Genomic DNA, 10,000 nt, shown 5'->3' with positions numbered 1-10,000 from the left:
GTGTGTGTCTGTGTGTTAATGTGTGTGTATCTGTGTGTGTCTGTGTGTGTATCTGTGTGTGTCTGTGTGTGTATATGTGTGTGTGTGTAGTTGTGTGTATCTGTGTGTTAATGTGTGTGTATCTGTGTGTGTCTGTGTGTGTTGTGTGTGTGATATTGTGTCTGTGTCTGTCTCTCCAGGTGTGTGTAGTTGTGTATATGTGTGTGTTAATGTGTGTGTTGTGTGTCTCCAGGTGTGAAGAGCACTCAGCCAGGTGTGTGTAGTTGTGTATCTGTGTGTTAATGTGTGTGTTGTGTGTCTCCAGGTGTGAAGAGCACTCAGCCAGGTGTGTGTAGTTGTGTATATGTGTGTTAATGTGTGTGTTGTGTGTCTCCAGGTGTGAAGAGCACTCAGCCAGGTGTGTGTAGTTGTGTATATGTGTGTTAATGTGTGTGTTGTGTGTCTCCAGGTGTGAAGAGCACTCAGCCAGGTGTGTGTAGTTGTGTATATGTGTGTTAATGTGTGTGTTGTGTGTCTCCAGGTGTGAAGAGCACTCAGCCAGGTGTGTGTAGTTGTGTATATGTGTGTTAATGTGTGTGTTGTGTGTCTCCAGGTGTGAAGAGCACTCAGCCAGGTGTGTGTAGTTGTGTATCTGTGTGTTAATGTGTGTGTTGTGTGTCTCCAGGTGTGAAGAGCACTCAGCCAGGTGTGTGTAGTTGTGTATATGTGTGTTAATGTGTGTGTTGTGTGTCTCCAGGTGTGAAGAGCACTCAGCCAGGTGTGTGTAGTTGTGTATCTGTGTGTTAATGTGTGTGTTGTGTGTCTCCAGGTGTGAAGAGCACTCAGCCAGGTGTGTGTAGTTGTGTATATGTGTGTTAATGTGTGTGTTGTGTGTCTCCAGGTGTGAAGAGCACTCAGCCAGGTGTGTGTAGTTGTGTATATGTGTGTTAATGTGTGTGTTGTGTGTCTCCAGGTGTGAAGAGCACTCAGCCAGGTGTGTGTAGTTGTGTATATGTGTGTTAATGTGTGTGTTGTGTGTCTCCAGGTGTGAAGAGCACTCAGCCAGGTGTGTGTAGTTGTGTATATGTGTGTTAATGTGTGTGTTGTGTGTCTCCAGGTGTGAAGAGCACTCAGCCAGGTGTGGGTCCTGCCGTGTTCTGTGGACTCGGTCTGACGGTCGGGCTGCTGGGCGTGGCTGCTGGAACCTTCTTCCTCATTAAAGGGAACGAGTGCAGCTGATTGGTCGGGGCTGATGATGTCATCAGTGTGTGAGGAGAAGCTGTAGATAATGAGTCTGACACACACACACACACACACACACACACACACACACACACACACACACACACACACACACACTTGCTTGTAATCAGATGTATAATCTGTTGAGTGAAATAAAGTCTGTCCTGAGTGACATCACTGCGTCTTGTTTCCTGTTCACACACACACACACAGGTGATGATGTCAGTACTGTCTGCTGTCAGTTGTTGAACACAGCTTGATGCTCTGTGGCCCTGATCTAATAAGATCTCAAATAAGGAGTGCTATATTGCGTGTGCAATGCTGTGAGAAAAAATTGAAGATCTGCCGATGAAATAAAAAGTAGATGGTAAGATATCCGCAGAAGAACAAAGGAAACACTTTCCCTTTATAAAATCTCTAATATGTATAATTAGTTTAAAATGAATTTGCTTGGTGTGTCTCGTTGAATATAGAATGGAAAAAATCCTGATTTCATTATTTGAAGTATTTTTGTAAGTTGTCCATCATGACCTAAAAACAAATAAAAATCTATTTTTTCTTAAATGGAGAATCCAATCCATTTTATTTCTATATCACATTTAAAAACAACAAGGTTCCCAAAGTTCTGCACAACAAATACAAACAGTAGAAATAAATAATAGTAACATTTTAAATACAGTTCATTAAAAGACCAACAGAGACCAACATAAACTCTCATGCTGTATTAAAAGCCAGGGAGTAAAAGTGAGTTTTAAGATGTGATTTAAAAGGATCCAGGGTGGAGGCTATTTAACTTGGGTGGGTAGCTCATTCCACAATTTAGGAGCTACCACTGAAAAAGCTCAGTCTCCCCTTGCATCTGATCAGCTGACCTCAGTACTCTGGAGGGTCGTATATTTTTATGAGATCAGAGATTTACTGAGGTGCCAGACCATGCAGTGACTTAAAAACAAACATTCAAATCTTAAAATGAATTCTAAAATGGACAGGGACAGCTCATGTTTGCTGGTTCCTGTTAAAAGACCAGCAGCCGTGTTTTGGACTACCTGTAAGTGAGCGAGGGAGGCGTGGTTCATGCCAGTGTAAAGGGCATTACAGTAGTCCAAATGGGTCCAGATTAAAGACTGGATCAAGCACTCAAAATCATTAAAAGATACAACAGATTGAATTTTGGATAAAAGCCTCAGATGATAAAAACTGAGTATATTTATTTATCAAGTTTAAAATCGCTGTCCATTTTGACGCCAAGGTTTGAGACTGTGGGTTTTACATGAGTCTGCAGGGAACCCAGGTCTACAGGAGGGACACCACTGGGTCCAAACACCATGACCTCAGGTTTATCTTCATTTAAGTTTAAGAAGTTAAAAGCCATCCATGCCTTGATGTCCTTCAGGTAATCTAGTAGGGGTATCAGAGAGCTCTTATCATTTCTCTTTAGCGGCAGGTAGGTTTGGGAGTCGTCCGCATATAAATGGTATGTTACGGGTGTGAGGGTGAACCCAAAAGCAGCACACTGGAGCCCCGAGGAAACAGCAGGAAACACAAAGTCTGTTGAGATGCTGGATCTCAGCAGGAATGCTGTTCAGCTTCTCAGGCGGCAAGGTTGCGAAGGCGTGCCGAGTCGCTGTGTGGAGGAACAGGCTGGAAACAGACGAGGAGCAGGCAAGTCTCTTGGTCAGGGACAGAAGGCTGAGGGAGTTACCAGGGGCAGAAACGAGGAAGTAAAGTCAGGGACAGGCAGGGTCAAAACCAGGAGATCAATGCAAGGAAGAGTGCTGGAGAGTCTTGCATAGCAGAGAACAATCTGGCTCTGAGTGAGCTGAAACCGGGGCTTAAATACTGTCAGCAGGTAATGAGGAACAGGTGATTTGTGTTGGCCTAATGAGGAGAGTGTGGTTCAGGGAGAAGAAGAGAAACTGAAGGGGAGTGGAAATGTACAGGACTGAGAGGCTGAGCAGGTGTGGCAGCTGATAACTGTGACATGGTAGGAGATGCCATGTTTTTTAAAAATTAAACCAAGGGGTAAAGAGAGAAGAGGATGGGCCCCAGAATGGAGCCTTGGGGAACTCCACATGACAGGGGGGCAGAAGACAATGCAGAGTCACCAAGCCTCACTGAAAAGCATCTCTCCGACAGATAAGACCGGAACCACTCCAAAGCAGCATCCCTGACATCCACACAGTGCTCGAGACAGGAAATGAGAATGGTGTGGTCGACTGTGTCAAAGGCAGCAGTAAGGTCTAAAAGCATAAGAATGGCAGAATCGCCAGAGTCAGTAGTTAATAAAAGGTTATTAAAAACCCTTAAAAGTGCAGACTCAGTGCTTTGTAAAGCTTTAAGACCAGACTGTGTTGAAGTTAATCTGGATTATGTGTTTCAGACTCATCTGTGTTGAAGTTAATCTGGATTATGTGTTTCAGACTCATCTGTGTTGAAGTTAATCTGGATTATGTGTTTCAGACTCATCTGTGTTGAAGTTAATCTGGATTATGTGTTTCAGACTCATCTGTGTTGAAGTTAATCTGGATTATGTGTTTAACTTCTTCATATTTTTCTAATATCAGTGCAGTGTTTGAAATTCATGTGGATGTGCTGACGGCAGTCTGTCCGTGTCTGTGATTGGTCACATGTTGCCTTATCTGCCCCGTTCTTGTGAACGCGCTCAGGGTAATTCTGGATTGACTCAACATGTTGATAACCAGCTTCATGTGACAGATTAGCGTGAAATCCTTTGTCCGGTTCAGTGAAGCTGGATCAGGAGAAGACATCTAGGATATGCTGAACTCGCTTCGTAGTATACCCTTCAGTACATGTAGCAGTAGTTCACTATCTGTCATGTGTGTGTGTGTGTGTGTGTGTGTGTGTGTGTGTGTGTGTGTGTGTGTTTGTGTATGTGTGTGAGATTCTGTGTGTGTGTGTGTGTGTGTGTGTGTGTGTGTGTGTGTGTGTGTGTGTGTGTGTGTGTGTGTGTGTGTTTGTGTATGTGTGTGAGATTCTGTGTGTGTGTGTGTGTGTGTGTGGGTGTGTGTGTTTGTGTGTGTTTGTGTATGTGTGTGTGTGTTAGCAGCAGCAGAGCTCTCTGGGTGTAGTCTCCCTGGTAACAGGTGATGATGAGGTCATGTGATGAGCTCTGTGGGCGTGGTCTGTTGAGCTCTGTGGGCGTGGTCTGATGAGGTCATGGGATGTGGATCTGGTCTTTAGAGCCGGTCTCAGTCAGAGAGAGTCTCAGTCTGTGAGGACAGCAGAGGATCATGACTTCAACCTTTCTCAGCGTCTCCCTCCTCTTCATCACCAGCCTCTGCATCGCAGGTACACACACACACACACACACACACACACACACACACACACACACACACACACACCTCAATAATACACACAAACACACACACAGACACACACACACACACACACACACACACACACACACACACACACACACACACACACACACCTCAATAATACACACACACACACACACACACACACACACACACACACACAGACAGACCTGACTACACACACACACACAAACACACCTGAATAAACACACGCACGCACACACACACACACACACACACACACACACACACACACACACACACACACACGCAGACACACACCTCAATAATACACACACACACCTGAATACACCGAACAAACACACACACACACACACACACACACACACACACACACACACACACACACACACACCCCTGACAGAGTGAGTGTTGATGGTGACTGACAGGTGTTGTGTTTCTTCTTCAGATGGTACGATGCATGTAGCAGTGGACCGTTGTGTGTTTAACTCGACTGATCTCAAAGACATCGAGTACATATACTCTTTTTACTACAACGGACTGGAGCTCACACGCTTCAGCAGCAGTGTGGGGAAATGTGTTGGATACACTGAGTACGGTGTGAAGAATGCAGAGTTCTGGAACAACAATCCTTCAGAGCTGAATAGTTTTAGAGCTCAGAAGGCCACATACTGTGGACACAACATTGGGATCTGGTACAAAGCTGCTCTGACTAAATCAGGTGAGTTCTTGTTTCAGTGACATCACAGCATGACATCATCATCAGGTGTGGATTAACAGTAATCTATAATCTAACGTTAGAGAGGATTTCAGGATGAAGATGATCACATTAATCAGAGCTGGAGTCCTCCTCCTCCTCCTCCTCCTCCTCCTCCTCCTCCTCCTCCTCCTCCTCTCTCTCTCCTCCTCCTCTTCCTCCTCTCCTCCTCCTCCTCCTCCTCCTCCTCTCTCTCTCTCCTCCTCCTCCTCCTCTGAGTTCAGCTGACAGATCCACCTCATGTTCTAGAGTTCTGTTCTAAAGTTCCTCATGAATATTTCACTCTTTCATTCCAGTCTTCATGATGTGGTTATATTTTAAACTCTCTCTCAGGTTACTACATCTCTAACTGTCAGGAAGTCCTCAGACACAGCTCTCTGACGCAGCCTGCTGGTCACTCTGTGCAACTACACCTTTATTAATCAGCTGGGATCAGAGATATGAAAAACTCTTCTTATTTTAGGATTTTCAAAATAAAATCCAGCTCTGAGTCAAACCAAAGGAACACTTAAAAAACAAAGAGTAAATGTAAATGTTGTTTCATTCCAAACATATAAAATAATAGAATATAAAAGTGTATAAAGTAAGTTTAACAGCACTCTGTGTAAAGATTCATTTTAAACTGTGTTTGTAAAGGACCTTAGGACCAAGGGAGGACTTTGAAAGTTCATTTGAATTTTAAATCTCATCCAGATTATCGTATTCAACATCTCAGCAAAAACAGACGACCAACAAAACAAACCAGTCAGTAAACACATCGTACACATGGTGCCAGTCCTTCAATATGTTAATGTCTTCATTCTGCTGCTCCTCACATTACATATGTGTGTATTGGTATATATGTAGCAACTACAAAGAGCCAAAGACACTGAGAGGCTGAGGTTTGCCCTAGTCAAGTGTCCTAAAAGCAAAAATCACTGATGTAAGAAAAGGAAGTTTAACATTTTATTAATGAGAAAGGATCAGCTCAAGATAAAATGCTCAAACAGATTATTAAAGAGATCAAAAGAAAATAGAGAAAATAGCTGTCAACAGAAAGTCCAGAGACCCAGCTCACCCCCTCCCCCACTCCAAACTAAAGAAAACAGGACGCCTAAATGAACAGAACATCCCCTCCTCTAACACATGACCTGTAAATAACCTGATTAACTGACCCCACAATAAACCATACTGACAACAAACAACAAACCCCACGTCCCTCTGATCAGTGTGTATCAATGTGTGTGTGTTGCAGCTGAGCCTCACGCCCGTCTGCACTCTGAGGACCCCCCTGTTGGTGGACATCCTGCCATGCTGGTCTGCACCGTCTACGACTTCTACCCCAAACTGATCAGAGTGACCTGGCTCAGGAACGGACAGGAGGTCACTGCTGGGGTCACCTCCACGGACATGATGGCAGACGGGGACTGGTACTACCAGGTCCACTCTCACCTGGAGTACACGCCCCAGTGAGTCCAGGTCCAGGTCTGATTGATTTCAGGTCCAGGTCCAGTTAGAGGAGTCTTTATTAAACACAGGATTTAAACAACCTTTGAGACTATGGTAGAACCAGTTTTATAAACAAGGTTCAGGTTGGTGCAGGTCCAGATGTAGGTCCAGGTCCAGGTCCATATGTGGGTCCAGATGTAGGTCCAGGACCAGGTCCAGGTCCAGGTCCAGTGTGTTGTGTCAGAGTCTCTGATCTGGTGTTTTCTGTGGGTGCAGGTCTGGAGAGAAGATCTCGTGTAAGGTGGAGCACGTCAGCCTGAAGGCACCTCTGATTGTGGACTGGGGTAAGTACCTGTCTATCTCTCTACCTGTCTGTCTGCTCACCTGTCTGTCTCTCTACCTGTCTGTCGACCTGTCTGTCTCTCTACCTGTCTGTCTGCTCACCTGTCTGTCTCTCTACCTGTCTGTCTGCTCACCTGTCTGTCTCTCTACCTGTCTGTCTCTCTACCTGTCTGTCTGCTCACCTGTCTGTCTCTCTACCTGTCTGTCTCTCTACCTGTCTGTCTGCTCACCTGTCTGTCTCTCTTACCTGTCTGTCTCTCTACCTGTCTGTCTCTCTACCTGTCTGTCTCTCTGTCTGTCTGTCTGCTCACCTGTCTGTCTCTCTGCCTGTCTGTCCTCAGACTCGTCCATGCCTGAGTCTGAGAGGAACAAGATCGCCATCGGAGCCTCCGGTCTGATCCTGGGTCTGATCTTATCCCTCGCTGGATTCATCTACTACAAGAGCAAGACCCGAAGTAAGACCAGTACACCCAGTCTGAGACCAGCTCAGACCAGTACACACAATCTGAGACCAGTTCAGACCAGTACACACAATCTGAGACCAGTTCAGACCAGTACACACAGTCTTAAACCAGTTCTGACCAGTACACACAGTCTTAAACCAGTTTAGACCAGTACACCCAGTCTGGGACCAGTTCAGACCAGTTGTGGTTTTGTGTATTTTGTGTTGACCCTGTCCTTGTCTTTCTCTCTGCTTTAGGAAGGATTCTGGTCCCCACCACGGACTGATCCTGGTCCTGATCCTGGTCCTGGTCCTGATCTGGGTCCTGGTCCTTGTCCTGGTCCTGGATGCTTGTCAGAGGGACATGAAATCAGCTTCCTGTGTTTTCTGCTCAGCAGCCTGTCAGTGCTGCCACCTGCTGGACTGGCTGAACACCTGATTCTTTTGTGCTCAGCTGGTCTGAACCCTGATCTGGGTCTGTCCTGGATCAGGGTTGGTCTAGACTCTGGATCTGGACTGTGCTTCCTTGAATGTGTGATGCTTTCCTGTGTGAATCAATAAGTTAGAGGGTCTGTGTGTGTGATCAGGTAGAATCCAGCGGTGGAGGGTTTGGGACTCGTAGGTCTTGTGGTTTTCAGATTTATAGATTTTTACTGGAGTGAAACTTTTTCTGACCTCAATAAACTTTCAGAAAACCTGGAGTGGATTCATTTCACAGGACGGGTCTCAGAGGGTCGGGGTCCTCATCTTAGACTCATTCTTTGTATTTGAACACATAAAGAGGAAAGTCTAGTTTCATAAGTGGACTCTGTTTCTGAACCCAGCAGCTTCAGACTGGGACCTGTACTTTAAGAGGGACTCCAGCTACAAGACAGTCCTCCAGTCCTGCAGCTCTGAGTCCTGCTACCCGGGTCGTGTTCCTAACAGTGTGTTTGTGTTCTTATCTGGTCTCCAGATGATCAGAGAAAGTCTGAGGTCCTCTGTAGCAGGTCCACACGGCGTCCCCGACCCTCCAGTCTCTCTGGGCTCGGCTGGCCATCACTGGATCCTCCAGATTCTATGGCTGTTCAATAGAACCAGAAAAAAGCCCCACAATCAATCCTTCAAGAGATCTGTTCACTTCAGTCTGCTATCAGGATATCTTATCAAAGCACTGAGTGAGGACAAAGTCCAGAAACACTGAGAGGAGTTCCTTTAAACACAGCTGGGATTCAACATTCAACATGTTCCTCTTTACTTGAATCCAGTCTAATATTATAAACACCTTTAAATCCTGAACTAACTTCAACAGGAAATAAACTGTCTTTACAGAAACATCAATTCACTTCTCTCTGCTTTTCAAAACTTAGATCAGCTTTAAGGCCGCACAGCCCAACTTACACCATCCCTGTGTTAGCTAAACTTAGCTAAAGAGGCTTTAATAATGCAGCAGAATGCACCTTTAACCTTTAACCTTTAACCTTTAACTTACACCATCCCTGTGTTAGCTAAACTTAGCTAAAGAGGCTTTAATAATGCAGCAGAATGCACCTTTAACCTTTCACCTTTCACCTTTAACTTACACCATCCCTGTGTTAGCTAAACTTAGCTAAAGAGGCTTTAATAATGCAGCAGAATGCACCTTAAACCTTTAACCTTTGACCTTTAACCTTCACCATCCTGATAGATGTCCAACCCAAATTCCTTTCCTTCTTTCTTTCTCTCTTTCCATGTTTCTTCATCCTTTATGTCTCCTTTTCTCATCCCATCCTTTCCTTCTATCCTTTCCTTCACCATTTCTTCTCCTCTTTTTCTTTCTTCTGGTCTCCCTCTCTTCTCTCTTTTCTTAGACCTTTCTGGAGTCCCTGAGCTCCCTTGTCTCGTAGGTTCCTCTGGATCTCTGCTGCTGTGGACGTGGTCCAGACTCCAGCTGCTACAACTACTACTATCCGTCTCCCCACTATCATCTCTCTCTCTCTCTACATCTCCCTCTATCCCTCTCTCCAACACGGTCTCAGATTCAGATGTGTGTCTAACATGAGTCTGGTCCTGCTGGAGGTTTCTGCCTGTTAAAGGAAGTTTGTCCTCTCCACTGTAACTTGCTAAATGCTGTAAAGGTCTCTGCTCATGGTGGATTAAGATGAGACACATCAATCAATCTTTATTTATAAATCACCAAATAACAACACATGGTCTCCTCAGACTCCAAACAGAGCCGGTCTAGACCGGAGTCTATGTTCTATCATTAACAAAGACCCAACATCAAGACCGGATCAGATCCAGTCCCATCTTCCAGACAGGACTCAGTCTGATCTCATCTTAATACGAGACAAGGGAGCTCAGGGACTCCAGAAAGGTCTAAGAAAAGAGAAAAGAGAGGGAGACCAGAAGAAAGAAAAAGAGGAGAAGAAATGGGGAAGGAAAGGATAGAAGGAAAGGATGGGGTGAGGAAAGGAGACATAAAGGATGAAGAAACATGGAAAGAAGGAATGAATGAAAGACGTATGA

The 10,000-nt window shown here is 45.1% G+C and overlaps 1 protein-coding gene across 1 annotated transcript; it reads left to right on the top strand.

Annotated features, from left to right (window-relative positions):
• The first annotated feature begins 4,425 nt into the window (after positions 1 to 4,425).
• On the top strand, positions 4,426 to 8,210 carry LOC117809100 (H-2 class II histocompatibility antigen, E-S beta chain-like). The gene is made up of 6 exons (XM_034678778.1): positions 4,426 to 4,530; positions 4,993 to 5,265; positions 6,536 to 6,749; positions 7,006 to 7,073; positions 7,413 to 7,526; positions 7,772 to 8,210. The coding sequence occupies exons 1-6, from the start codon at positions 4,473 to 4,475 to the stop codon at positions 7,798 to 7,800; spliced, it is 756 nt and encodes a 251-aa protein (XP_034534669.1). The 5' UTR covers positions 4,426 to 4,472; the 3' UTR covers positions 7,801 to 8,210.
• The last annotated feature ends 1,790 nt before the right edge of the window (positions 8,211 to 10,000 follow it).

The sequence above is a fragment of the Notolabrus celidotus genome, unplaced genomic scaffold (genome assembly GCF_009762535.1).
Source record: "Notolabrus celidotus isolate fNotCel1 unplaced genomic scaffold, fNotCel1.pri scaffold_229_arrow_ctg1, whole genome shotgun sequence".
Taxonomy (NCBI): domain Eukaryota; kingdom Metazoa; phylum Chordata; class Actinopteri; order Labriformes; family Labridae; genus Notolabrus; species Notolabrus celidotus.
The sequence above is the reverse complement of the archived record's forward strand: the minus strand, read 5'-3'. Positions and strand labels throughout refer to the sequence as shown.

Coding starts and splice junctions, on each gene's coding strand:
- LOC117809100 (XM_034678778.1), top strand. CDS start 4,473: ATGACTTCAACCTTTCTCAGCGTCTCCCTCCTCTTCATCACCAGCCTC. Junction 4,531..4,992: donor CACCAGCCTCTGCATCGCAG/GTACACACACAC, acceptor TTTCTTCTTCAG/ATGGTACGATGCATGTAGCA. Junction 7,527..7,771: donor CTACAAGAGCAAGACCCGAA/GTAAGACCAGTA, acceptor TCTCTGCTTTAG/GAAGGATTCTGGTCCCCACC.